We start from the raw sequence: 27,947 nt of genomic DNA, 5'->3' as shown, positions 1-27,947 counted from the left end.
AGATCAACCTTGGGAGAGGCCGTGTTGGGCAGGGGGGCGGAAGAAGCTGGGCTCGGCCACGCAAGAAGTGCGTTTCCTTCCTTTATTCCCATTTTACCATCTTGGGGCGAAGGGACGTGGGCGTGGGGAGACTCGAGAGAGGGGCCCAGTCCGCTCACCTGCGCCAGCTCGTCCAGGCCCATTCGGGAGGCTGCCTCTCCCACAGCGGACGCGGCACGGGCCCGCCCCACCGTGTCTGCAGGACTCGGAAGCCCAGGAGCTGAGGAAGGTTCTAGTCAGACACTTGCTTGCACTGGAGGCTCTGCCCCCCCCCCACAGTCCCTGTCCTGCAGCAGCTGGGGACTACCACAGGGGCCGTGGGGTGCGGGGAGGCAGGGCGGGGGTGGGGTGCTCCCCGTTCTCCCGCGGTGCCCGCCTCTGGCTCCAGGTAGAGGCGCTCTGCGGCTGAGGAACTGTGCGGCTCACACGAACTGGGACAGGTTGGGGACTTTGATGTTGAGGTCACCGAGGTTGATGTTGCGCGGGATCTCGGGCAGGTTGATGTTCTTCACTGCGGACACGGCGCGGGCCGGGGCTGCGGACAGACCGCCCTGGGGAGACAGAGGGACAGCCTCAGCGGCTTCCCCCTCCTTCCCCCCCCCACGCTCTGTCTCTGTCTCTCTCTTCCCTCTCTTTGCCAGCCCTGGGACTTGAACCCAGGGCCTGGGTACTGCCTCTGGGCTTCTTTTTTACTCAAGGCTAGCTCTCTATCACTTAAGCCACAACCCCACTTCCGGCTTTTTTCCGGTTAATTAGAAATAAGAGTCTCACAGATCTCAGCCTCCTGGGTGGCTAGGATTACAGGTGTGAGCCGCCAGCCCCCGACGCTATTCTTTTTATTCTTTTTTTTTTTTTTTTTTGGGGGGGGGTCCGGTTGTGGGGTCTGAACTCTGGGTCTGGGCACTGTCCCTCAGCTCTTCAGCTCAAGGCTAGCGCTCTACCACTTGAGCCACAGTGCCACTTCCGGCTTTTTTCTTTTTTTTGCTTATGTGGTGCTGAGGAGTCGAACCCAGGGCCTCATGCATGCAAGGCAAGCGCTCTACCACTGAGCCACCTTCCCAGCCCCCTGACGCTATTCTTTAAACACCAAATAGATGGGAGATGTAGAAAACCTTTGAATTGAGCGCACACAAGAGAGGCTTATATTCAGCAGACGTAATCAATGGAAGGAGTTTAGTTCATGGGGACCGAGAGCCTGCGCCTCCCTGCCCTGGCTGCTCAAAGGTGGGCTGTAGCTACACAGCGCCTTACGCCCTGGCCCTGGCACGCTCTGGACGCCGCTACACTGTGCTCTGAGTCGCAGGAATGGCGGCGGCCGGGCCATGCTGGCTGCTCAGGAGGCTGACTGGGATCTGAACCCGGCAGGCAGGGAAGTCCCCGAGACTCATTTCCCATTAACCACAAAAAGCTGGAAGTGGAGCTGTGGCTCAAGTGGCAGAGCGCTAGCCTGGAACACAAAAACTCAGGGACAGCACCCAAGCCCTGCATTCAAGCTCCAGGACAGACAGACAAGACAGACAGACAGACAGACAGATAGACATACACACACACACACACACACACACACAATCACAGGTGCTTTCCTAGTTGTAGAACACAACAAAACCTTCCTGGAGAAGCTGTGTCTCTGACGAGTGCGGTCATGGAGACTAGCTGGGCAGCTGCTGGGCAGCCCCACCGTGAGCTAGGAGAGGGGAGCCTGGCGACAAAACCGCAGGAGAGAGACACTGCCAGGCTCACCCATGCGGCTCACCCCAACGTGCAGAGAGGAGAGCTGACCAGGGCTCCCGAGGCCCTTCCCACAGCAGTGGGCCTTGGGCTCTTCCGCTTTCCAGACCCTCCTCTCTGACTCACGTTCCTGGAAATGTCCCAGGCTGCACTGCTCAGAGCACTGCGCGCCCACCAGGGCAGAGGCCTGGCCAGGCTTCGTGCAGGGAACAGACAGTCCCCAAGAACAATGTCTGGCTTCAGAAGATCAGCTTCCATGGCACCAAGTGTGTAGTGTGTGTGTGTCTGTGTGTGTCTGTGTGTGTTTGTGTATATGTGTGTGTGTATGTGTGCATGCGCTCCCATGCTGGGGCTTGAACTTGGGGCTTGGGTGCTGTGCTGTCCCTTTTCTGCTGAAAGTTGGCACTCAACCATTTGAGCCACTTCTGGCTTTTTGGTTAACTGGAGATGAGTCTCGCAGACTTTCCTGCCTGGGCTGGCTTTGAACCATGATCCTCAGATCTCAGCCTCTCAAGTGATACGAGGTGTGAGCCACCAGCACCTGGCTTATTCTATTTCTGCACAGGTTAGGGTTCATCTCAAGGGAAGAGGGGGCACACGTGGCAAATGAACTGGCATGGTACTTTCTTCCTTTTTTTTTTTTTTTGTCAGTCCTGGGGCCTGAACTCTGGGCCTGGGCACTGTCCCTCAGCTCTTCAGCTCAAGGCTAGCGCTCTACCACTTGAGTCACAGCGCCACTTCCGGTTTTTTCCACTTATGTGGTGCTAAGGAATCGAACCCAGGGCTTCATGCATGCAAGGCAAGCACTCTACCACTGAGCCACCTTCCCAGCCCCTGGCATGGTACTTTCAAACCCTGATTCCCAACTCTGCTGCAGCTTTTCACAAGGCCAACTGAACACGAGGAAGCCTAGGACTCTGGGGCTGAAAGACATCACAATAAATGGCTCAAAGAACACACAAACTAGGGGAATGTGAGAAGGGAATTCTGGGTCCCTGGGGGAACATGCGCCTTGGAGAAGGAATTCTCAATAATAAATGGGCCATAACTAGGGTGAGCACTGGCGGCTCTGGGATCTGAGAACCCCATTTGAGGCCGGCCCATGTAGAACAGTCTTTGAGCTGGGTGCTGGTGGCTCATGCCTGTCATCCTAGCTACTTACTCAGGAGGATGCATAGATCTGAGGATTGTGATTCAAACCAGCCCAGGCAGGAAAGTCCATGAGACTCTTATCTCCAATAAACCACCAGAAAACTGGAAGTAGTGTCGTGGCTCCAAGTAAAACAGCGCTAGCCATGAGCAAGAAAGCTGAGTGATAGCATGAAGTCCTGAGTTCAAGCCCACTACTTACTGGCAGGCAGGCACGCACACACACGTGTGTAAGCATGCACGCACGCACACACATGTACATGCGCATACACACAAATAATAACCAAAATCCAGAAGCAGGTTGCTCCTCTGTCAGAGCCTTTCTGTTCATACGTCGCCTTCAAAGCCTAAGGTTCCATGCCTCCTTGTCCTCCTCCTTTTCAGACAGCCTTCCGACTGGTCCGCCCCACGGAATCGGGGAAGGAGGAGGCGCAGAGGGCATTTCCAAGCCCCCCTCCCACAGGAGTACATGTGCACACTCACCCAGGTATGGCGAGGATGCGGCTGCTCACTCACCTCCGACTTCTCCAGCCTGCTCTGAGCGTCTATCTGAGCCACGATCTCATTCATGTTGGTCTCCAGCACCATCCCGCCCATCACCACCTCCTGGAGGATGTAGTGCACCTGGGGGAAAGCAGACAGGGCGGGCGGGAGCTCTGCAGGCGCCTTCCTGTGGCTCGGTGGTCACGCGCGGGCCTGGGGTCCAGGCTCCTGCTGTCCTGCTGTGACACCAGGGCCCTGCCCGGTTCCCAGCATGAGGCCTGGCTCCAGTCCCCGATTCTCACACATCCAGGCACGAAGCCCCCCCCGCCCCCCCCCCCCACCCCATCCTAAGCATGCCCAGCATGGAAAGCCTCTCTCCAGCAGTGCCAGAGGAGTTGGAGAACAGAGGCTGAGGTCCGGTCCAGGGCTGTTTAAGCCGAGTTGTTTCAGGCCCTGGCGCAGGGAGGGGGTGGGACAGGGACCAGCGCTCCTTCACAGGAGGACTGAGCCTAAGACAGGACCAGGACGACCACAGAATGCTGCACCGAGTCTCACCACAGAACGCTGCACCGAGTCTCACCACAGAATGCTGCACCGAGTCTCACCACAGAACGCTGCACCGAGTCTCACCACAGAACGCTGCACCGAGTCTCACCACAGAATGCTGCACCGAGTCTCACCACAGAACGCTGCACCGAGTCTCACCAAAGGGGCAGGACGGGGAAGGGAAAGGGAGGGACACAGAGGCTGGGCCTGCTCTCCCCACGGCCAGCGCTCTACCACTTGAGCTACAGCGTCACTTCTGGTTTTCTGGTGGTTTATTGGAGAGGATTCTCATGGACTTTCCTGCCTAGGCTGGCTTTGAACCTCGATCCTCAGATCTCACCCTCCTGAGTAGCTAGGATGACAGGCGTGAGCCACCCGCACCCAGCCAAAACATTTTTTTAAACTTCATTTTAAAAACAACTTTTGTGCTGGTACACAGAGACCTGAAACATCACACACCCGCTCTGGTAGGCACAGCCCCCCCTAGGGGAAGCCAGCGGACGAGCAGCAGCAGCCCGGGCAGTCTCCTGAGCAGGGCGTGGTTCTCGGGGTGCAGATGGAGGGGCCTGAGCCTGCTGCAGGCTGTGCAGCCCAGAATCGAAACCGAACCCATGGCCTTGCACGACACCTGCACCCAGAGATACAGTCAGAGTGCAAAGGGCTCTGCGGAAGAACAGGAAGAGACGGATGACTGGACAGACAGATGGACAGACCTAGAGGGCACAGATGGAGATCGAGATAAATACCAAAGGAATTGACAACCCAGGGAACAAATCTGAGCCCTGAGCCCTGTGGACAGAACCCCAAATGACAGGGGTCAAAGCAAGTGAAGAGCAGAGATCTCCCAGGACCCCAAACGCGGCGCTACGTGCACCGGGCAATGGGAAAGCTCTTGGCTACCCACGACGCACTGAGACAAAGACCTTCAAAGTCTACTTCCAGGGTCTGAACAAAAGTGCTATTGATTCCTTCATTCCTGGCAAATCCAGCCATCATCTGATCTGGAAATAATCACAACCAACAAGAGTCTCACCTCAACACAAGGATTAGGACAGCTCAAGACACCGAGAGACCAACAGGGGAGAAAGGAAAATGCCAAAGAGTGCAGTGAAATGTGAGGAACGCTGCGTCCCAGGTCCACACCCATGAAACGGTGAGCGAGAGCACATGTTACAGCTCTTCATACTCCAGGTCTTCTCCTGACACCCTTTAAAACAGTCAACAGTGAGAATTTCAGGCCAGGGCGCCTGTGGCTCACGCCTGTCATTCTAGCTACTCAGGAGGCTGAGATCTGAATGATCACGGTTCAAAGCCAGCCCGGGCAGGAAAGTTCTGTGAGACTCTTACCTTCCATTAACCACCAGAAAAACCAGGAATGGCGCTGTGGCTCAAATGGTAAAGTGCCAGCCTGCAGCGAAAAGACAACTAAGAGTACAAGGTCCCAACTTCAAGCCCCAGTGCCATCCATTCTCCCAAATCCAGTCAAATGTGGATTCCTGACCCCCTATGAAGCCTCTCCACTGTCCTTGCCCAAGCCTCTGTGTCCCCTGCAGTTTTTCGTTTCTGTTGCTGGAGGCACTGGAGTTGAACTCAGGGCCTGGAGCTTGCTAAGTGGGTTCTCTACCACGTGAGTCGCGCACCGGTCCCTTTTTGCATCGGTCACTTTCAAGACAGGCTCGTGTTATGCCCAGGCCAGCCTGGACTGCAATCCTTGTGCCCTGTGTGCTGGGATGGTAGGCACACACCAGTATACCCAGGCGCTGGCTGAAATGCTGACTCAAACTGTGACCGAAGTGGCCTCAAGCAGTAAACCTCAATCTCTGCCTCCCAGGTGGCCTGGGACACCACACCTAGCTTCAGGTGCTGTGTGGTTTTTTTTTTCACTGAATCATCATGTCCTCCTCACTCTGAAGGACCTTGTTTCTCTAACCAGATCTACCTTGTACCCAATTTGACCTTGCCATAACATTGTGTGAGTAAAGCTACCTCTTCAATGCTGGGCATACCTGTGCATACCTACAATCTCCGCCCTCAGGAGGCTGAGACAGGTGGATCAAGAGTTCGAGGCCAACCTGGCCTATCAATGAAACCCTGTTTTGAAAGGCAACCCACAAGGGAAAGCTATCTGTTTGAGACCTTGCTCATCCTCACCCCCGCAGGCTGTATGAATGTCCCAACCAGGACAGAAACCCAGAAGCCAGCGGGCAGGCCTCCTGGGGGCCGGCCTGCTCCCAAAGGACACAGGAAGACACATGTGCCTGTGCTAAGGACACGGCGGAGCCTGGGGACCATGGTCCCCTGGAGGGCGGGCCTCCCCGATGCAGCGCATCGAATATTTAAGCTGAAACCTTTTAGTGCACTTTCTACACACACAGTAAGACTCTTGGGTTAACAGCTCACAAAAGCCAACGTAACCCATGGAGATGCAGCCCTGAGGACATGGAGTGAGAGCGAGCCCCTAGGTCACGCAGGGCATGGGACACAGCCAGCCGGGCACAGTGAGCAGCGCTGGTCCGGGGAAGTGGTGGGTGGAGGCGGCAGGCCGGGCAGCCGCAACTCTCCACACCATGCCCCGCACCTACACTACCTGCACTAACCCAGGGCAGGAGAGCAGCAGCACTCTGCACGCAATTTTCTTTACTCAAACCTGTAATCTTTTTGTTTTGTCGGTTTTGGGGCCTGAACTCTGGGCCTGGGCGCTGTCCCTCAGCTCTTCAGCTCAAGGCGAGCACTCTACCACTTGAGCCACAGCGCAACTTCCGGCTTTTTCTGCTTATGTGGTGCTGAGGCATCAAACCCAGGACCTCATGCATGCAAGGCAAGCGCTCTACCACTGAGCCACCTTCCCAGCCCCTCAAACCTGTAATCTTAACTACTATGGAGGCAGAGATGGAGAATGACGGTTCAAGGCCATGAAACTCCATCTCGAGTCATGGCTAAAGTCACATGCCTACACTGTGTCAGCACATAAAAGTAACGTGTGAGGTTCAAAGCATCTCATCTTCAACAAAAGAATATGACTGTAGTAGGAACTGTTCTCAGGTATGCTAACATCAGAGGCTATGTGGAGTAGGAAGAAGAACTGAAGGTAAGATGTAGACCTGGGCCAGGTGCAGTGGCCACTCCTGTAATCCTAGCTACTCAGGAGGCTGAGATCTGAGGATCAAGGTTCAAAGTGAACCTGGACGGAAAAATCCATGACTCTCTATCTCCAATTAGCTACCAAAAGGGCTGGGAAGGTGGCTCAGTGGTAGAGTGCTTGCCTTGCATGCCTGAGGCCCTGGGTTCGATTCCTCAGCACCATATAGCAAAAACAAAAAAAAAGCCGGAAGTGGCGTTGTGGCTCAAGTGGTAGAGCGCTATCCTTGAGCTGAAGAGCTGAGGGACAGCGACCAGGCCCAGAGTTCAAGCCCCATGACCAGACCCAAAAACAACAACAAAAAAAAAACAATTAACTACCAAAAAAGCCAAAAGCAGCTCAAGTGGTAGAGCACTAGTCTTGAACAAAAAAAGCTCAGAGACTGCACCAAAGCCAGGAGCTCAAGGAACAGCGCGCGCGCACGCACACACACACACACACACACACACACACACACACACACACACTCACACTGATGGACCCTGTCCTCAAAGCTCTCCAAAGCAAAGAAGATAAAAACAGCAAAGAATTGACTGCAGTAAGAGAAAGACGAGGGAGATAAGAACCAGGACCAAAGTACAGGCACCGTCAGCTCAGGGAGGGAGCCCCTGGCACAGGGAGTGGTAAACCATCCGCAATGCCATTACCCTTCCAGCTCCGAGATCCCTCTTCTGTAATACAAGTCTGGTCCTCCACGGCAGAGGTAAACTACCTCGAGAGAGGGGATGAAGGGAGAAGCTCAAGGCAGGGCATCAGCAAAAGCCCAGCTGCCTGGGGAGTAACCAGCAGCTCCGGAGAAGCAGGGCTCCAGCCCCGCCGGCCACGACCAGCTGCCTCCTTCCGGGTGGCAGGGCGGCTATCCAGGACTCCTAGAGGAAATATTTAAGGCCTAGGCACTGAGAGAGTGGCCGATCCGAGACTCCCACGAAAAACAGTGGAGAGCAGGAAGCATGACTCCAGTGGTAGAGCACTTGCTTAGCGGGTCTGAGTTCAAACCCCAGTAACACACACACACACACACACACACACACACACACACTAAGGATGGCATGGCATTTACTGGGATATACTGATATCTCTATTGTCTTCTGACAGACTTTAGATTTACGTAAAAGAACAAAAAGCCCACTTTCTATTAACAAGATACAACTGAATTCACAATTATATTACATGAGGACAAGAATAAGGCTGAAATGTCCTGAGAAGAAAGTCACCTGCCAGGGCTGGGATGTGTCTCAGCGGTAGAGCGCTTGCCTAGTATGCATGAAGCGCTGGGTTCGATTCCTCAGTACCACATACCTAGAAAAAGCCAGAAGTGGCGCTGTGGCTCAAGTGGTAGACTGCTAGCCTTGAGCAAAAGACGCTCAGGGACAGTGTCCAAGCCCTAAGTTCAAGAACCAGGACTGGCACGAAAAAAAAAAAGAAAGAAAAGAAAAGAAAAGAAAAGAGGGGGGTGGAGGAGGGAAGAGAGAAAGTCACCTGCCAGAAAACACCTTTGGACACTGTAAAGGTGAGCAGGGTAGATTCTGACATATGGCATTATCACTTTTCAAAAGCTCCAAGAGATACAGTCATTTCCCAATGCCACATCAACAGCAGAAAAAATAAACAGTTCCATAAATGGTGCAAGAAATGTGCAGTGGCAGCAAAGTGCTTTATGGAACTGACTTAAAGATAAGTGCACGAGATGGAGCCAGAGTTGATGACCTTTATCTCCCTGGGAAAGGCATGGCAGGGCTGGAGCAACCTCCTCCCAGATGCCCACCGGGCAGGGCTGGAACGGGGAAAATGAACACAGAAAGGGCTTCCATCCATGCTGACCTTCATGTTGAAAACACTCGCCTCCAAGAGGAATATCCACAAGAAACTTACCACCATGGGATGGAAAGCTCCCTCTGAAATCAGGAACAAGACCTGACACCTATGACTGCAACTGGAGAGCCTCATCAGCAGAGTATGACAAGAAGGAAGGAAGGAAGGGAGGAAGGGAGGGAGGGAGGGAGGGAGGGTGAGCCCATGGGCTGGAAAGAAACTTACACAATAACTCATCTACATAAAATATCAGAATTAGTAAGAATTTAACGCAGGCTTTTGTCTCAATATCAACATATAAAGTGGTTTTTTTTTTTTTTTTGGGTCCGGTCGTGGGGCCTGAACTCTGGGCCTAGGCGCTGTCCCTCAGCTCTTCAGCTCAAGGCTAGCGCTCTACCACTTGAGCCACAGTGCCACTTCCGGCTTTTTTCTTATGTGGTGCTGAGGAATCGAACCCAGGGCCTCGAGCATGCAAGGCAAGTGCTCTACCACTGAGCCACCTTCCCAGCACAAAGTGGTCTTCTTTTATCCTTTTTTTTTTTTTTTTTTGGGTTCAGTCGTGGGGCCTGAACTCTGGGCCTGGGCGCTGTCCCTCAGCTCTTCAGCTCAAGGCTAGCGTTCTACCACTTGAGCCACAGCGCCACTTCCAGCTTTTTTCTTTTTGCTTATGTGGTGCTGAGGAATCGAACCCAGGGCCTCATGCATGCAAGGCAAGCGCTCTACCACTGAGCCACCTCCTCAGCCCTTTTATCCTTTTTTTTTTTATTATGGCTTGGACTGGAGTGTGAATGTTAGGGCCTCTTGCTTGCTAAGCTGGTTCTCTTACCATTTGAGCCACGCTCCAGCCTGGCTTTTTACTGGTATTTTGGGGGCAGTATTATGGGCTTTTCTGCCCAGGCTGGTCTTGAACTGCACACCCTCTAAATCCTCCAAGAGGATGGAGACCCTTCTGCTCCCACTAGTAGTATGGTGTGAACTCCTGGTGCTTGACTCTTATAAAGTGATGTCTTATCTATAGCAACAATAAATTAAAACTGAGTATTCTAAATGCCATATGCATACAAAAGTGGTATCTACAGCTGGATACCATGACTCATGCTTGTAATCCTAGCTGTTTTGGAGGCTATCTTTTTTTTTTTTTTTTGGGGTCTGGTTGTGGGGCCTGAACTCTGGGCCTGGGCGCTGTCCCTCTAGCGCTCTACCACTTGAGCCACAGCACCACTTCCGGCTTTTTTCTTTTTGCTTATGTGGTGCTGAGGAATTGAACCCAGAGCCTCATGCATGCAAAGCAAACTCTACCACTGAGCCACCTTCCCAGCCCCTTGGAGGTTGAGATCTGAGGACTGAAGTCTGAAGCCAAGCAAGACAGACAAAGTTGAGAGACTCTTATCTGTAATAAATCTGCAAAAAGCTAGAAGTGAGGTGTGGCCCAAGTGGTAGAGCCTCAGCCTTGAATGAAAAAGCCAAATGAGTGAAAGGCCACCGGGCGCCGGCGGCTCACGCCTGTCATCTTAGCTACTCAGGGGGCTGAGGTCTGAGGATCACAGTTCAAAGCCAGCCTGGGCCGGGAAGGGTGAGAGACCCTTATCTCCAACGAACCACCAGAAAACTGGAAGTGGTGCTGTGGCTCAAGTGGTAGAGCACTCGCCTTAAGCTGAAGAGCCCAGAGTTCAAGCCCTACAACCGACAAAAAAAAAAGAAAAGGAATCAAATAAAATGAGAAGACGCTGGAAACACTAGGAACAGCGCATCCACATGCACTCTGATGCTGGCCTGGTGAGAAACAAGCTAGCAGGGAATCGGGGCGTGGAGGCGCTGCCTCCGGCGTGGACCACGCAGGCCGGCATGGGGACAGCGTCGCTGGCGGCCTCCTGTGGTGAGCACCCAGCCCAGGCCGAGCTCACACAAGCACACAGCTGTGAGCGTTTCCTCGGGGAACGGACACATGCCCTGGTCTCCACATTGCTCTGAGGAACGGCGTCAAAGCCGAGTTAGGGTTTTTCTAATGTGTCATTCCACTGGCGTAGGCCTGGCTAGCTCCCTTCATAATCAACATGACAGCTGCGTGCATCTCACGCGTGGCCGTCTACTGCCTCAGTGTCACCACTGCCCCAGGCCAAGGAGTCTGCCTGAGAGGAAGGGACACGGGACACAGGCCCCGTCAGGGTCCCATGCGTGCTAAAGGGTGGGAGATCGTTGAAATAAAAGCCTCTCAAAACTATGAAGCATACTAAACAGAACAAGTTCAGGCTGGAAGCACGGCTCAGAGGTACTGTGCTCATCCGGTGGGTGAGGTTCAATCCTCAACACTGCAAAGGGAATTTGAATACTAGAACGAGAGAGAGTAAAGCATCCAAAGAAAGAACTCGGGGGGCTGGGAAGGTGGCTCAGTGGTATAGTGCTTGCCTAGCATTCATGAGGCCCTGGGTTGGATTCCTCAGCACCACATAAGCAGAAAAAGCCATAAGTGGTGCTGTGGCTCAAGGGGTAGCGTGCTCTCTTTGAGCTGAAGAGCTGAGGGACGGTGCCCAGGCCCAGAGTTCAAGCCGCATGACAAAAAAAAAAAAAAGAACTCGGAGGCTCAGGGGCGGTAGCCGTGCCCTCGGCTTACAGCCCCTGGCAGCCCCAGCGGGGAGGGGAACATACCTTGTCCATATGGAAGATCAAGTCCAACTCACACACATTTTCAAAACACTTATCCAGAGTCTCCACAAAAACCTAGACAGGAGGAGACAGGAGGAGACATCAGCACATGTGACAGTAAGAGTCCCCGGTCTCATGCCTGGACACAGCGTCCATCTTGGAGGCTGGGGTGGGACACTGCCTGGCACCGGGGTCTCAGACGAGGCAAGGCCAGGGGCCAGTCACCACACTCCGCACCGACCATCACTCCCGGCCCCACCCCGCCTGCCGCCATCAGTCACCCATCCTCCCACCGCCCCAAATTCACCTAAGGCAGGAAAAGCTTGTGTTCGTGGTGGCAATACAACCAGCACGCTCACACAGCCCCCTTCCCTCCATGAGATGCGAATCTCCATAAAGTAACTGGGCAACAACTACTTCTACGAACGCCAGTCCTTTCCTCCGGCCTCAATGGAACGTGCGTACAGAACACATTTCCATTACTATCAACAGCGTAGTCTGCTGATTTCAGTGGACTTCAACTTCAAGACATCTCACCGTGAACCAGCTTAACTTCTGCCTCCCACATAGGTACACCTTAACTTTTTTTTTTTCCAGTCCTGAGGATTGAACTCAGGGCCTGGATACTGTCCCTGAGTTTTTGTGCTCAAAGCTAATGCTCTATCACTTGAGTCATAGCTCCACTTCTGGCTTTTTGGTGATTACTTGTAGATAAAGAGTGTCACAGACTTTCCTGCCCTGGGCTGGCTTCAAACCACCATCCTCAGGTCTCAGCCTCCTGAGTAGCTAGGATGACAGGCATGAGCCAAAGACACCCAGCTCTCTTTCTTCTTTCTTATCATTTTCCTTTCTTCACTAGTGACCATTTCTTCTATATTACTTGTCATTGTTTGTTCCTTTTGTCTGGTTCCTCAATTCACAGATTTTTCTCAGATACCTGAAAACCCTTGTTTTCGTTAATAAAAAGCCTAGCTAGCCGGGCGCCACTGGCTCACGCCTGTAATCCTAGCTACTCAGGAGGCTGAGATCTGAGGATCTGGGTTCAAAGCCAGCCCAGGCAAGGAAAGTCCGTGAGACTCTTGGCAGTAGAGCGCTCGCCTTGAGTTGAAGAGCTGAGGGACAGCGCCCAAGCCCAGAGTTCAAGCCCCACGACCGAAAAAAAAAAGGCCTAGCTAGGTGCCAGTGGCTCATGCCTGTAATACTAGCTACTCAGGAGGCTGAGGTATGAGAATCACAGTTCCAAAGCCAGCTTTGGTAGGAAAATTCATGAGATTCTTACCTCCAATTAATACCAAAAAGTTAGAAGCGGAACTGGCTCCAGAGACAGAGCTCCAGCCTTTAGTGAAAAAGATATGGGACAGAGCCCAGGCCCTGATATGAAGCCCTAGACCAGAACCAGCACAAACAAAACAAACAAAAAACTATGAAAAGCAAGCACAGTGCTAGCTAGGGCTGTCCAGACGCTTCCCTGGAGCGCCACCTGGTGGCCATCGGCAACCTTTACCCCCCCACCCCCACCCCCCAACAGAACCAGAAGACCCCATAAGCTGCTGACTCAGAAACGCAGTGTCACCACAGCTGACTGCACCTGGATGTACCTGGATGAGGTCCAAGATCCCAAGTTCACTCTCTGACGAGTCCACACAGAACACGAAGTAGAGGGTGGCGTAGTGCCGGTAAATCAGCTTGTAGTCAGAGCCGCCAATCAAGCTGTAGGAGATGGAAAAGGCGTGGAAGCAGCACTGTGGCTCTAGAGGTAGAGCGCTCGCCTTGAGCTGAAGAGCTCAGGGACAGTGCCCAGGCCCAGAGTTCAGACCCCCTACACCACCCCCCCCAACACACACACACACACGATGAAAAAGGCTGACACACCTGCACCAAGGGATGAGAAAACGGCCCACAGGAGGAGGAAGGCTAAACACTGGAACAGGACCCTTTCCACTACCTCAGGGCAAGCTTTCACCTCACCCGTCCTCCCTCCTGTCCCCCCAGACACCGCACATCTGAGTAACAGAGGAAGCACCATCGCACAATGCCTTCCAACACAGCCATGCCAGACCAGGGCAAGCTGTGGCAGAGACCCCTCTGATAGCCACGGTCCAGGGCAGTCATGCCAATGGCCGCTCGGGAGAGAACAGGGGCGGACGGTTACCTTCCACCTTCCAAGAAGTTACAGATGTTGTCGTCACGCTTGAGGACCAGATGGAAAGTCTCCCGGACAATCTGCTGTTGAATGTCTTCTGGCTGCAGGACAACCATGAAAATGAACTCAGTGGGCATGTCTCAAGAGCCACAGCCTGGGGCTGGGAAGGTGGCTCAGTGGTAGAGCGCTTGCCTTGCATGCCTGAGGCCCTGGGTTCGATTCCTCAGCACCACGTAAGCAAAAAGAAAAAAGCCGGAAGTGGCACTGTGGCTCAAGTGGTAGAGAGCTAGCCTTGAGCTGAAGAGCTGAGGGACAGCGCCCAGGCCCAGAGTTCAGGCCCCACGACCAGACCCAAAAAAAAAAAGAGCCACAGCCCATGGTGAGGACCGTAAGGACCGGAGGACTTAGGCGAGCTCAGTCTCCGGACTCCCGGATTGAAGATAGAAGCCACTGATGCCTGACTGGTTTTTTGTTTGTTTTGTCTGGTGGGGCTTGAACTCAAGGTCCTGAGCATTTTTGCTCAAGCTAGTGCTCAACCATTTTGAGCCACAGCTCTAGTTCCAATTTTCTGATGGTTAATTAGAGATTTCTGGTGGTTAATGGGATTACAGGTATACAGGTATGAGCCACCAGTGCTTGGCTTTTTTTTATGTATACTTCAATCTATGTAATAAAATGTAATCTAGCTGAGTTTGGTGGCTCATGTCTGTAATCTTATCTACTCAGGAGGCTGAGATTTGAGGATCTGAGTAGCTAGAAGTAAGGCATGAGCCACCAGCACCTGACCCGAGATGCTTATCTCCAATAAACTACTCAAAAAGCCAGAAGTGGAGCTCAAGTGGTAGAGAGCTTGCCTTGAGCAAAGAAGCTCAGTGACAGAGGCCAGGCTTTCAGTTCAAGCTCCAGGACTGGTACCAAGAAATTAAAATAAAACAAATGCAACCTGCTTTACAAGTTCCATAAAAAGGCTGGGGATGTGGCTTCAAGGGCCGAGCATTTAAACATCAGTACTACACATACTCACAGAAAGGATATGAGGAAAATCCCAGCAAAAGGGATTAAAACCTGAAAGGTTTATTAACTTGCCAACAGATACAAGAGTAGCTCAGGTGGAGCTGGGTCCTGACTCAGTTTTCTACTTCTCTTCTCTCTTGGATCTCGGAAACCCAGACACAAAGAAAATGTTCAGCCAAGTGCTAGAGGCCCAAGCATGTAATCCTAGCTACTGAGGAGTCTCAGATCGTAGGATCACAGTTCAAAGGCAGCCTAAGCAGGAAAGTCTGTGAGACTCTTATCTCCAATAAAGCACCAAAGAAATCCAGAAGTGGAGTTGTGGCTCAAGAACACTAGCCTTGGGGATGGGAAGTTGGCTCAGTGATAGAGTGCTTGCCTTGCATGCATGAGGCCCTGGGTTTAATTTCTCAGCACCACATAAGCAGAAAAAAGCCAGAAGTGGTGCTGTGGCTCAAGTGGTAGGGCACTAGGCTTGAGCTGAAGAGCTGAGGGACAGCGCCCAGGCCCAGAGTTCAGCCCCCACAACTGGCCAAAAAAAAAAGAACACTAGCCTTGAGTACAAAAACTCAAGAGACAGCCCTGAGTTCAAGCCCCAGTACTGACATAAAAAAAAAAAAAAAAAGAATAAACTATACAGAGACAGGAAGCAAATAAAAAAATCTTGTGTTTTTCCAGGGGAATGCTTTTGGAAAATTCAAACATGACCACATTGTGACCGCATGTGACAGACAATTTCTCACCACTTCTCCATTTTTAAAGAGACTTTTTTTCCTCTACCTACAAAAATGAAGGGTATCTGGTCAGTGGAAAGTTCCAGCCAATAATAAAGTAAAATAACTCCAAAAAGGAACTTTTCCAGTTCCTAGATGGAAAAGAAATGAGAAGAAAAGAAACCCAATGTTTCCTGGACATTTAAAATACTATCAAAACGAATCCCAGAGAATGGAAACATGGTTTTCTGTTGGTAGTGGTGGTGTTTTCTTTTCCTGTGGGTTTGGGGGAGTGCAGTAAAGGGAGGGCACAGAAGGGGAAGGAGGATGAAGAGATGCACTCAAGCTCTTCACGATGTGGACAAATGTAGACATGAACTGTGTAACGTGTGGGCATGGGTGGGAGCGGGAAAGTGAAGGCCGAGGTGACACTGTCCAAAAAGAAATATACTCACTACTAGATCCATGAAATGGTAACCCCTCTGTACATCACTGTTGTTTATATTTATTTATTGCCAGTCCTGGGGCTTGAACTCAGGGCCTGGGCGCTGTCCCTGAACTGCTTTTGCTCAAGGCTAGCGCTCTACCACTTGAGCCACAGCACCACTTCTGGCTTTTGCTGTGTCTGTAGTACTGAGGACTCGAACCCAGGGCTTCGTGCATGGTAGGCAAGCATCTACCACTGAGCCACCTTCCCAGCCTGTACATCACGTTTATGATAACAATAAAAAATGAAAATAAAAGTGTAGTTATGTATTTTTTTTTTAAAGCGCAGCCAACAAGCCTAACAGCTGAAGGAAGTGACGTCAGCTACAGGAAGCGGCTGCACCTGAGGTTCGCACCGTCACCCACACCTGGGGCCCGGAGTGCGAGAGTCACCCAGCGCAACGCAAGGCCGGGGCCGCGGGACGAGAGGCTGGGGGCGCGGGGCGCGGGGCGCGGGGCGCGGGGCGCGGGCGGCCGGGCCGCGCCCAGGCCCAGGCCCTCGCGAGCGGGAGCCCCGGCCGGGCCTGAGCGGCGCCCGCGGCCGCGGGGCTCGGGGCGGGGCCCGGGGGCGCGCGAGGCCGGGCCGCACTCACGAAGCGCTGGTAGAAGCGGACCAGCCGCGGCTTCCCGTGGTTGTTGAAAACCAGAATCGCCTGGATCATCGTTGACAGCCACGCTTCTCCCTCCACTACTTCCAGAGAGCACCTACTTCCGCCACAACAAGGGGGCTTCCGGGTGGTGTCCCGCTGATAGAACGCCCCCGGAAGCGCATCCGGACGCCTCTCATTGACGTCATCCTGGCGTCCCCGTCCCCCCCGGAAACTCAGCCCGAGCGCGGAGGGGTCCGGCCTGGGGCGCCGCTGGGCGCGGGAGGACACGGTGCTGCAGACATGGCGAGCGGCGGGATGAGCGCTCTGGGCTGCAGTTTGTCCGACGCACCGGCGATCCCGACTTGGTGACATGCTTGTTTCCGGTGCAGGTGCAGTGCAGCGTGCCTGCAGACTGCGGGGGGGGGGGGGGACCCCAGGGGAAAGCAGCCCGTCGTCCAGGCCCCGGCGTCATGTATGAAGTCTTCACGACCTTCGACTCCGAGAATTAAGTGCATTTTGTTCCACGCGCATAGGAGGAAGGCTGAATGCGTCTTCAGAATTGATCTGAGACATGTATGCCTCCGGGGAATGCTGGTGGCCTGTCTGGTAGTTCATATTACATGGAGTAGATTTGCTTTGCTCTGGGTTGTGAGTGAATACGGTATCGCACGAATGGTAATTGTATGGGGGGGAGGGGGGACTGGGTCCCTGGGGACCAGGCCCAGGCCCTGGACAGCGCCCTGACGTGCCACCCTTTGGATCCTGGGCACTTCAACCAGAGTTCTCATCTGTCCAACAGAAATGGAGCAGCTGCTCCATGGAAAGCCGGAGGAAGTCTGCTCACCTCAGTGTTACAAATACCAAGGGAGCCTGCACCGGGATGGCCCAGGATGCACTGGGAGTGCAACATAAGCGGCTCCCCCCCCTCCCCCCCCCCCCTCGTAGGGCTTGAACTCGGCCTGGGCACTGTCCCTAGGTGATCACTCTACCATTTGAGCCACCTCACTTTTCTGGATAGTTCATTGGAGATGAGTCTCATGGATTTCCTGCCCAGGCTGGCTTTGAACCACAATCCTTAGATCTCAGCCTCTTGAGTAGGATAACAGGCATGAGCCACTGGCGCCCAGCATAAGTAACTTTTTTTTTCTTTGGGGGGGGTCTGGTCGTGGGGCCTGAACTCTGGGCCTGGGCGCTGTCCCTCAGCTCTTCAGCTCCAGGCTAGTGCTCTACCACTTGAGCCACAGCACCACTTCCGGCTTTTTTTCTTTTTGCTTATATGGTGCAGAGGAATCGAACCCAGGGCCTTAGGCATGCAAGGCAAGCGCTCTACCACTGAGCCACCTTCCCAGCCCCCATAAGTAACTTTTAAAACATCATTGGTGAGGTCTGGGAAGGTGGCTCAGTGGTAGAGTACTTGCTTTGCATGAGGCCCTGGGTTCAATTCCTCAGCACCACATAAGCAGAAAATGCTGGAAGTGGTGCTGTGGCTCAAGTGGTAGAGTGCTCTTTTGGGGCAAACAAAGCTCATGGACAGTGCCAAAGCACTGAATTCAAACCCTAGAACTGGCACGCACACACACACACACAGTATCTAGAGCCAGACACTGGTGGCTCACATCTGTAGTGTCAGGTATTCAGGAAGCTGAGATCTGATTATTGAGGTTCAAAGCCAGCCTGGGAAGGCCATGAGACTTTTTTTTTTTTTCCTTTTTTTTTTTTTGCCGGTCATGGGGCCTGAACTCTGGGTCTGGGCGCTGTCCCTCAGCTCTTCAGCTCAAGGCTAGTGCTCTACCACTGGAGCCACAGCACCACTTCTGGCTTTTTCTGTTTATGTGGTGCTGAGGAATCGAACCCAGGGCCTCATGCTTGCAAGGCATGCACTCTACCACTGAGCTACCTTCCCAGCCCGGCCATGAGACTTTTATTGGCAATTAACCAGCAAAATGCCTGAAGTGGAAATGTGGTTCAAGTGGTAAAAAAACATCCTTAAGTAAGAATAGAGACAGTATCCAGACCCTGAGCTCAAGCCCAATTATCGACATACCCAATGCGCAAAAGTAATAATCCATAATCATACATCCACACACTACAATCCCCAAAGAACCAGTTCATGCTAGGGACTTAATAGACATTAAACATTATTTAAACATCTTTGAGCCAGGAGCTGGTGGCTCAAGTGGTAGATCACTAGCCTTGAGCTGAAGAGCTGAGGGACAGTGCCCAGGCCGAGTTCAGGCCCCACAACTACAAAAAAAAAAAAAAATCATTGGTGACAAGATAAAGATATACAGAGGTATAGACATAGAGCTTTTGTAACTATGGATTGTTACAGTTTTTTTTTTTTTTGTCCGTCGTGGGGCTTGAACTCTGGGCCTGGGCGTTGTCCCTCAGCTCTTCAGCTCAAGGCAAGCACTCTACCACTTGAGCTACAGCGCCACTTCCGGTTTTCTGGTAGTTTATTGGAGTCTCACGGTCTCTCCTGCCCGGGCTGGCTTTGAACGGCGATCCTCAGATCTCAGCCTCCTGAGTAGCTAGGATTACAGGCGTGAGCCACCAGCGCCCGGCTTTCTTTTTTTTTTTTTTAAATAAAAATCAAAGGAAAAAAGCCTGAAGTGGATGTGTGACTCTGGAAGACTCTAGGCTTGAGCAAAAAGCTAAGGATTCTGAGTTCAAGCCCCATTACTTGTACACACACACACACACACACACACAAAACAGGCAGACTTTTAAGTTTGAATCTTTGGGTTCAACTTTCTTCCTCTGATAGTAGAATCTCAGCACTTCAGTCTCATATGCAAAACTAGGGGTAACAGGGCAACACCCTGTCATAGAACTGCTGGGCCTATTGAGATATTCACAGCACTTAGCATAAGCACTAGCACTAGGAAAAGCTCAATGCTGTCTGGCTGTAGTGACCAGCACCCAGCACTGAGTCTGCCCCAGAAGGGAGATTCAGCAATCATCAGCTCACACGCCCCCCTCTTCCCTGTGCTGAAGCAGGACCCGCATGACCTGGTCACCTAGGTTTCAACTGAGGACACACAGACCCTGTTCAGACAGCCACACACCCTGGGCCTGGGCGCCCTCCCCAGGTGCGGTGGTCAGGGCTGCAGACAGGACTTTTTTTTCTTTTTTTTTTTTTAAGGATCATCACCACCGGATAAGAACCCAGTCGATGTGGAGGAATTCTTTCCTAAAGATTTACTCATCTGTAGAAAGTTCTCCAAGTACAAAACAATTAACAAAGAAAGGTGGAACCGAGCGTGTGTGCCAGGCCACAGCTGGCGGTGCAGCTTGTTAGCGAAGCCCTTGCCTGGCCCACACGAAGCCCCGGCTTTGATCCCCAGACGTAAACAGACATAAAGTGACCTGGCAGAGAGTCTGAGAGTGGAGGCACCGGTCACACCTGAAAGGCTGCCGGCCTCCCTGAGAACCGAGCCCACAGGGCAGCAGCCAAGGAGGGCAGATGGCAGCGTGCAGGAAGGCAGGGACCCTGTCCACCACCACCTGCCCTCTGCCACACAAGCTGCAGCTGAGGTCCCTCCACCAGTGTCCAGGGCTTGGATGTGATTTCAGCTGAGCTCGTTTAAAGGCTAATCCAAAGGCAGCATGGGGAGAAGCAGGTAGGGCCTGGTTGGCTGGCTGCTCCCTTCAGCTCCAGGGTAGAAGTGGAAAGGGGCAGTTCTCGAAGGTTCCACGGGACATGCAGGCTGGACCTGGAGACATCCATGGCCCATTAATGTCAGTCATCCTAGAGAAAGACAAGGCCAACAGACCTGTGAGTCTTCAGACAAATGAGGTACCCAGCCGTCGAGCTGACCCCACAGCCAGCGCGGCAACTCTACTGCTTGACAGCTAGCTTTATTGGAACAAAAGGACCTTCACACGCCGTCTACAGCTTTAGCCAAAATCGAAATGCTCTGTGGAGAGAGGACTTTCCAAATCAACAGGGCTGGGCACTCTGGCTCACGCCTGAAATCCTAGCCACGCAGGAGGCTGAGATCTGAGGATCAGTGTTGGAAGCCAGCCTGGTCAGACAAATCTGAAAGAGCCCTTTCTCCAAATAATCAGCAAAAATCTGGAAGTAGAGGCGTGGCTCAAGGGAGAGAGCACCAGCTGGGAGAGGAAAATGCCAGGTAAGAGTCAGCAGCTGCAGCCGGGCGCTGGTGGCTCACGCCTGTAATCCTAGCTACTCAGGAGGCTGAGATCTGAGGATCGCGGTTCAAAGCCAGCCCAGGCAGAAAAGCCTGTGAGACTCTTATTTCCAATAAACCAGCAGAAAAACAGAAATGGCACTGTGGCTCAAGTGGTAGAGCGCTCGCCTTGAGCTGAAGAGCTGAGAGACAGCGCCCAGAGTTCCAGCCCTATGATGACAAAAGAATTCTCCTGGACTTCCACCAAAGCTGGGAGCACCATGCTCCCCCCTCCCCCCGGGTCTAGCCCTGCCCCAACCAGAACCAGGACGTCCAACCACTCCCACGAAGACGCACACAGGCACCATGCCGGTTCCCCGGCCAACCTTGATCTGACCTACCCACTCCTCATCCTCTACCCCGTCTCCCTGCTCGCGGGTCTCGAGGGTCCCCTCGGAAGACTTCTGGGCCATGATGTTGTCTGTCCAGGACGCGCCTGTCTTTGCATCACCAGCAAAATTACACTTGGTCACGGTCCCAGCCTCCAGCTTGGCTAGCGACTCTGCAAGAAGAGAAACCGCCAGTCCCCTCCCGTGGCTGGACCCATCTGGACAGGTCGGGGGGGTGGTCTCTCTGAGGCCCTGGGTAGGACGGGCATGGCACAGCTCACCTAGGAAAGGGCCATCGCCCCGAGTCTTCAGCCGCACCCCGGTCCCCAGCTCCAGCTCCATCGCCTCCATATCTGCCTCGGGCACCCAGAAGGCCACCGTGCGCTCGGGGGCGAGGCCGGCAGTCAGGGCCAGCAGCTCCGGCTTGTTCACCAGCTCCTGCAGGGCCTCGGGTGTGAGCCTGTCTGTGTCCCCCTTGGCCTCCACCTCTGCAGGCACAGAGTCTCGGGTCAGCAGGCCGGACTAGCAGGGGAGGGCTGAATGCCACCCGTGCCCCACCGTCCGCAGGATGGGACTCCCCCAGCCCAGCACTGTCAAGGAGCTCCGGCCCGGGCTGTCCCGCCCTGCTGCCTAAGCAAGCCTCACTGAGTGACTTCCTTTCTGTTAGGAGAAATAGAAATGGAGACAGGGCCTACCTGTCAGGAGGTGTGAATGGGGTGAAGCCTGTGTACTGCTTGGCACCAGGCCTGGCACACAGCAAGCCTGCTGTGACAGTTAATGTGTTTTTGTTTGGTTGGGTTTTGTTGTGTGTGTGTCAGTCCTGGGGCTTGAACTCAGGGCCTAGGTGCTGTCCCTGAGCTCCTTTTTGCATAAGGCTAGCACCCTACCACTTGAACCACAGCTCCGCTATCAGCTTCTTGTTGGGTAACTGGAAACAAGAGTCTCACTGACTTTTCTGCCCAGGCAAGCTTCAAATCATGATCCTCAGATCTCAGCCTCCTGAGAAGCTAGGATTACAGGTATGAGCACCAGTGCCCAGCTGATGTTACCCAGTTCACGATGTGGTTATAACTGCACAAAGGGGTGAGGACAGGGCCTCAGAACCCGGTGAGGGTCTGGACAGTAGACAGGAGGGCACCGGGCCTTGGCACAGGCACAAGGAGAGCCCAAAGCCACGCTCGGGCTGAAAGGCTGTGGGAAAGAGCAGAGTTGGGAACGCCAGCCTGACCCCTGACCCCTGACCCCTGACTGAGAGCAGGTGGGGAGCAGGAAGCTGGTGCCAGGGAAACCCCAACATCAAGGCCAACCATGCTTGTATATGGCAAGGGTCAGAGATGAGGCCAGCCACATGTGCCTGGAGGCGGGAGGAAGCCGAGCTGGGGGGCGCGCAGGGTGGAGGCCGGGCACCGGAGGCTGAGCACCTACTGTAGGAGGACAGGAGGAAGCCGGTGTTCACCTTCCTGCTGTCACTGAAGTTGGGCTCGATCTCATTTCCCTTGGCATCAAATTTCCGGCGGTGAACGCGGCCGGGCCGGATGTACAAGACGTAGTACCGTTCCTGGGGTGGGGGGACAGAAGAGTGAGGGGCCACCCTGTCCCCACCCTCACACCCCTCACCCTCTGTCCTGAACCCCACTTCTGTTCAAAGAGGCCCAGGCGGGCTGGATGCCCCATCTGAACCTCCACCCACCCAGGCAGCCACAGCACACTGGCAGGACGGCACAGAACTCCACACAGAGGCTGAACCCCAAGCTCTGTGACCCCCAGATACCATAAGGCTGGAGTGGGGTATGGTCAAGATAGCATAGAAAGGGCACCAGAGCCGGGCCAGGTAGCGGAAGCCTGTGACCCGGCCATTTGTCCCTGGACACCTGGAGGACAGCGGAGGGCATGACCCCAGGGCAGAGGGCATGGGTGGCACGGAGTGGAGTCGGTCAGGATGCATCCGGTGAGGGCCGGCCTTGTGCTGTCTGGGCCCCAGGCTGCCCTGGAAGCTTCGGCCTGGCTCTGGGCCTTGACCTCCGGGGCCCGGCCCAGGCCATGGAGGGGCCCGCAGGGGGGACCCGATGTCGGGACTGAGCGTGGCCAGGGGTGGCCTCACCTTGCGGCCCCGGGCGTCGCAGACGCTGTGGCGGGAGACGTCGGCCAGTTCCCCCTCCAGCAGGACGCCGGGGCCGCTGTGGGGAGAGGCCGCGGGCTGGGCGCAAGGCCTTCGGAGGCCGCACGGGGCCCGCCGGGGCAGCCACCACTCCTGCCCGGGCCGGGGCCTGGAGGGCCAAGGGCTGGGCGCCGGCTGGACCCCCGTGCGCCCCGGGTCCCCGATCCCGAGCCGGGGGCGCCCGACCCCCGCTGGGCCCCGGCCCCCGGCCCCGGCCCGACCCCCGCTGGGCCCCGGACCCCGTCCCTGGCCCTACCCCCGCTGGACCCCGGCCCTGGCCCGACCCCCGCTGGACCCCGGCCCTGGCCCGACCCCCGCTGGGCCCCGGCCCCCGGCCCTGGCCCGACCCCCGCTGGACCCCGGCCCCCGGCCCCGGCCCGACCCCCGCTGGACCCCGGCCCGACCCCCGCTGGACCCCGGCCCTGGCCCGACCCCCGCTGGGCCCCGGACCCCGGCCCCGGCCCCCGCTGGGCCCCGGCCCCCGGCCCCGGCCCGACCCCCGCTGGGCCCCGGACCCCGGCCCGACCCCCGCTGGACCCCGGCCCTGGCCCGACCCCCGCTGGACCCCGGCCCCCGGCCCCGGCCCGACCCCCGCTGGACCCCGGCCCCCGGCCCTGGCCCGACCCCCGCTGGACCCCGGCCCTGGCCCGACCCCCGCTGGACCCCGGCCCTGGCCCGACCCCCGCTGGACCCCGGCCCTGGCCCGACCCCCGCTGGACCCCGGCCCGACCCCCGCTGGACCCCGGCCCGACCCCCGCTGGGCCCCGGCCCCCGGCCCTGGCCCGACCCCCGCTGGACCCCGGCCCTGGCCCGACCCCCGCTGGGCCCCGGCCCTGGCCCGACCCCCGCTGGACCCCGGCCCTGGCCCGACCCCCGCTGGACCCCGGCCCCCGGCCCCGGCCCCCGCTGGACCCCGGCCCGACCCCCGCTGGGCCCCGGCCCCCGGCCCCGGCCCGACCCCCGCTGGACCCCGGCCCCCGGCCCCGGCCCCGGCCCGACCCCCGCTGGCCCCGGCCCCCGGCCCCGGCCCTACCCCTGGTGCGCGGCGGGGTCCCAGGCGCCGGGCAGCCGCGCGCCCCGCACCGCCCGGTTCCGCAGCGCGCGGTCGTCGTAGAGGCGGCTCATGGCCCCGGATCCCGCCGCGCCGCGCCCAGGCCGCGGGGCCGCCGATCCCGGAACTGCGCCGCCCGCCCCCGGGCCCCCGGGCCGGGCTTAAAGGCGCCGCGTCCCGCCCGAGCCCGCGCTGCGCGGCGCCCCGGCTGGGGGGGGGGGGGGTGCGCTGAGGCGCCGCTTGTCCGCCCGCTCTCCCCCCTCCCATTCCCCCCTCCTTGCAACTAAAAGGGAAATCTCGCACCCGTGCACAAAGGGGAAACTGAGGCCCAGGGAGCAGACTGGGTGGCGGGTGGTGGCACGGGCCCTCCTCGGAAGAGTAAGCAGGGGCACTCCACCACTTGAGCCACGCCTCCCGCCCGCCGCGAGCAGATCGTTTCAATGCATGTTTACTACTGGGTTAGTGTAAAGGTGGACAGATTATGGTCTATCCCCTTTCTGAGTCTCAGATTGGTTAGATTGCGTTGTGGGCACCCTTTTGGAAGACACCTGAATTCTTTCCAAAAGTCAGCCTAACAGGCCACCTTCCATCGCATCTCAGGAAAGGAGACTGGGACTTGAACTCAGGGCCTGGGTGCTGTCCCTGAGCTGCTTTTGCTCAAGGCTAGTATCACTTAAGCCACAGCTCCACTTCCAGCTTTTTTCTCTTTGCTTATGTGGTGCTGAGGAATCGAACCCAGGGCTTCACGCATGCAAGGCGAACACTCTACCCCTGAGCCACCTTCCCAGCCCAAGCACTCGCATCTTAACTCCAGCTCCTCAACACAGTCTGCAGAACAGGCAGACAGGAGCAGAAGCCCTGCACCAGTGGCTCATGCCTGTAATCCTAGCTGAGATCCAAAAATCTAGGTTCAAAACCAGCCCTGGCAGGAAAATCTCTGATCTCCATTTAACCACCAAAATGCTGGAAGTACTGGTATGGCTCAAGTGGTAGAGCACTGGATTGAGCCCTGAGCCAAAAAAAAAAAAAAAACTAAAGGACAGTGTTTGGGTCCTAAATTCAAGCCTCCCTCCTGGCACCAAAAGCAAACAAAAATAGAAGAACTAGCCCAGAAGAAGCAGCAAAACAGCCTGAAAGAAACACAAAGACACTGCAAACAAAGGCAGCAGTAGGAGAGAAAAGCGTCAAATCAGATGCCAGGGGAGGACTGACCATCCATCATGCTCCCGTCAATAAATGCAAATGTGGGACCTGGTTTGGAAAGAAAATCCATGATGGGGTTTGAATCCGACATCTCTTCATGTCACCTCAGTGTGCCGGGCTCACAGTCCTCTGTCTACACTGGCAGAAACACCTCCCCTCCCCCTGCCCACACTTCACCCCACTGCCTCAGCCTGAACTCACTCCCGAGTTCAAGCCCCAGGACCAGCACAAAAAAAAGAAAAAGAAAAGAAAATGATTACAAGACGTGCAGCAGTGGTCCATACCTATAACACTAGCTACTCAGGAGGCTGAGATCTGAGGATTGTGGTTCAAAGCCAGACCTGGCAGGCAAGTCCGTGAGATGAATCAATCACAGAAGATGTTGGAAGTGGTGCTGTGGCCCAAGTGGTAGAATGCCCAGCCAGGCCAAGTTGGAGCCCCAGGATCAGAAAAAAAATCATTACAAACACCTGTCACCATTTACCAAGGATAGCAGTGAATGATATGTATCCCAGAATGGCAGAGAGACAGAGAGAAAGAGACAGAGACAGAGAAACAGGGAGAGGGAGAAAAGGAAGAGGGAGAGGGAGAGGGAGAGGGAGGAAAGGAAGGAAGGAAGGAAGGAAGGAAGGAAGAGGTAAGGGGTTGGAGGTATGACTCAGCTGGTAAACCACTAACCAATGAGCAAAAGTATCCAGTACCAAAATTGAGACCAGTCTCCGACCAAAAAAAAGGGAGAGATGTGTACATTTAACCTAAGAGGTAAACAAACTTAAATCAATAGTTATTGGCAATTTGTGTCTTTCTTCTTTTATTCTAGATCAATCTGGAGGTTTATCAATTTTATTGATCTTCTCAGAAAACCAGCTTTTGTCATGTTGATTTTCCTCTAATGCTTGTTGGTTTCCTATTTTATTGATTTGTTCCCTTCCTTCCTTCTTACTGCAGACTTTTGAAATGAATTTGCTCCTCTTTTCCTTTTCGTTTTTGAATTCTTAAAAATTCTTACAAGTTCTTTTTCTTTTTTGAATTCCTACAAATTTCCCATTCTCTCTCTCTCTCTCTCTCTCTCTCTCTCTCTCTCTCTCTCTCTCTCTCTCTCTCTCCAGTCCTGGGGCTTGAACTCAGGGCTTGGGCACTGTCCCTGAGTTTTTTTTGCTCTGAGCCACAGCGCCACTTCCCACTTTTTCTGTGTGTGTGATACTGAGGCATGGAACCCAGGGCTTCATGTGTGCTGGGCAAGCACTCTACAACTAAGCCACATTTCCAGCCCCAAACATCCCATTTTCTATAACAAATGGTTGTACATCTATAAATTCCCTTCTGAAAGACCTGTGTGCATGTGTGTATGTGGAGATTTTGTGTTTAAATGACAGGTTGAGTTTCTGCCACAGAAAGTAGGATATCTCACTTATTTTAGGACTTGAAGTTAGGGCCTGGGTACTGTCCCTTAGCTTTTTTCTTTCTCAGAACTCGTGCTCTACCATTTGAGCCACAGCTCCACTTCCAGCTTCTGGCAGTTTACAGGAGGGCTTGGAGTCTGGATCCTCTGATCCCAGCCTCCCGAGTGGCTGGGATTGTAGACAAGAACTTGGGAGCTGGGCTTTGACCTACCCTCTCACAGGAGCACTTGATTTTTTTTCTCCTCTGAGAGTGACAGGAGACAATTAGCACAGTGGCTGGAGCACCCACAGCTCGGGGACACGCAAAGAGAACTAAAATGGAGGAAGTGATCACATGATTTCACAGAGAAAGCCAGGCAATTAAAACTCCCAGCTGGGAGGGCACAGGTTCAGTCTCGGAAGGTCCGGGTCTCAAATCCCACCCCACACCTAAGGTTTAAATTGGCTTCCTCCAGCCTAAAGTGAGAGCTCAACCAACTACCCCAGAACAATAGACTAACTTAACAAAACAAAGGCGCTCAAGGATCCGCCTACCACTACCTTACCCTGGGGGCAAATTGGCCTATCTGTATTTGTTTTTGTGATAGTTTAGGGGCTTGAACTTAGGGCCTCAACACCGTCCCTAAGCTTTTTCACCCTTAATCACTTAAGCCACAACTCCACTTCTGGCTTTTCGGTGATAAATTGGAGATAAGCCTGTCAAGGACTTTTCAGCCTTGGGCTAGCTTGGAATTAGATCCTTTAGCTCTGCTATCTCAGCCTCCAGAGCAGCTATGATTACAGAAGTGAGCCTCCGAGCCCAGCCCCCACCAAACCTGTCTACATTGGAATGCTGGGAACTCTCCCAGCCTAAGGCCCCAGCCCAAGCCAACACCGTCTTTGGGACCTGGGGCTAGGAATTCCTTGGGGCCAATCAGAATGAGTACTCAAACCCCCGAGGCTCAGGTTGTCCACTCCCCTGCCTGGAAACCACCTGCCTTGAAGAACTTCACTCACATTTGCTCTTTTCTTGACTGACTGCTTTCCGTGGAAGCCAGAACTGGGACAGCTGCGCTGAGAACAGGAGCAAGCTTTGTTTTCAAGTTTTGCCAATCATAGTTGGTCCTTGCACATGTGCATGAGTACATT

General features: G+C 54.6%; 2 protein-coding genes across 2 annotated transcripts; both read right to left on the bottom strand.

Annotated features, from left to right (window-relative positions):
* Positions 1-68: 68 nt before the first annotated feature.
* LOC122099998 (AP-3 complex subunit sigma-2) lies at positions 69-16,738 on the bottom strand. The gene is made up of 6 exons (XM_042670444.1): positions 16,486-16,738; positions 13,692-13,783; positions 13,138-13,249; positions 11,543-11,614; positions 3,433-3,540; positions 69-590 (listed from the first exon to the last, which is right to left on the bottom strand). The coding sequence occupies exons 1-6, from the start codon at positions 16,552-16,554 to the stop codon at positions 462-464; spliced, it is 582 nt and encodes a 193-aa protein (XP_042526378.1). The 5' UTR covers positions 16,555-16,738; the 3' UTR covers positions 69-461.
* Positions 16,739-19,668: 2,930 nt separating this feature from the next.
* LOC122099999 (arpin-like) lies at positions 19,669-24,288 on the bottom strand. The gene is made up of 6 exons (XM_042670445.1): positions 24,196-24,288; positions 23,106-23,181; positions 22,430-22,562; positions 21,286-21,492; positions 21,017-21,177; positions 19,669-20,233 (listed from the first exon to the last, which is right to left on the bottom strand). Exons 1-6 carry the CDS (start codon positions 24,285-24,287, stop codon positions 20,225-20,227), a joined length of 678 nt encoding a protein of 225 aa, XP_042526379.1. The 5' UTR covers position 24,288; the 3' UTR covers positions 19,669-20,224.
* Between the last annotated feature and the right edge of the window lie 3,659 nt (positions 24,289-27,947).

This window comes from Dipodomys spectabilis, unplaced genomic scaffold (assembly GCF_019054845.1).
Source record: "Dipodomys spectabilis isolate Male_0828 unplaced genomic scaffold, ASM1905484v1 ptg000552l, whole genome shotgun sequence".
NCBI classification, from domain to species: Eukaryota; Metazoa; Chordata; class Mammalia; order Rodentia; family Heteromyidae; genus Dipodomys; species Dipodomys spectabilis.
The sequence above is the reverse complement of the archived record's forward strand: the minus strand, read 5'-3'. Positions and strand labels throughout refer to the sequence as shown.

Coding starts and splice junctions, on each gene's coding strand:
- LOC122099998 (XM_042670444.1), bottom strand. CDS start 16,554: ATGATCCAGGCGATTCTGGTTTTCAACAACCACGGGAAGCCGCGGCTG. Junction 11,615..13,137: donor GGATCTTGGACCTCATCCAG/GTACATCCAGGT, acceptor CCTCCTGTCTAG/GTTTTTGTGGAGACTCTGGA. Junction 3,541..11,542: donor TGATCTTCCATATGGACAAG/GTATGTTCCCCT, acceptor GCTTTCCCCCAG/GTGCACTACATCCTCCAGGA.
- LOC122099999 (XM_042670445.1), bottom strand. CDS start 24,287: ATGAGCCGCCTCTACGACGACCGCGCGCTGCGGAACCGGGCGGTGCGG. Junction 23,182..24,195: donor GACCCCGCCGCGCACCAGGG/GTAGGGCCGGGG, acceptor CTCTCCCCACAG/CGGCCCCGGCGTCCTGCTGG. Junction 21,178..21,285: donor GGGCGATGGCCCTTTCCTAG/GTGAGCTGTGCC, acceptor CTCTTCTTGCAG/AGTCGCTAGCCAAGCTGGAG.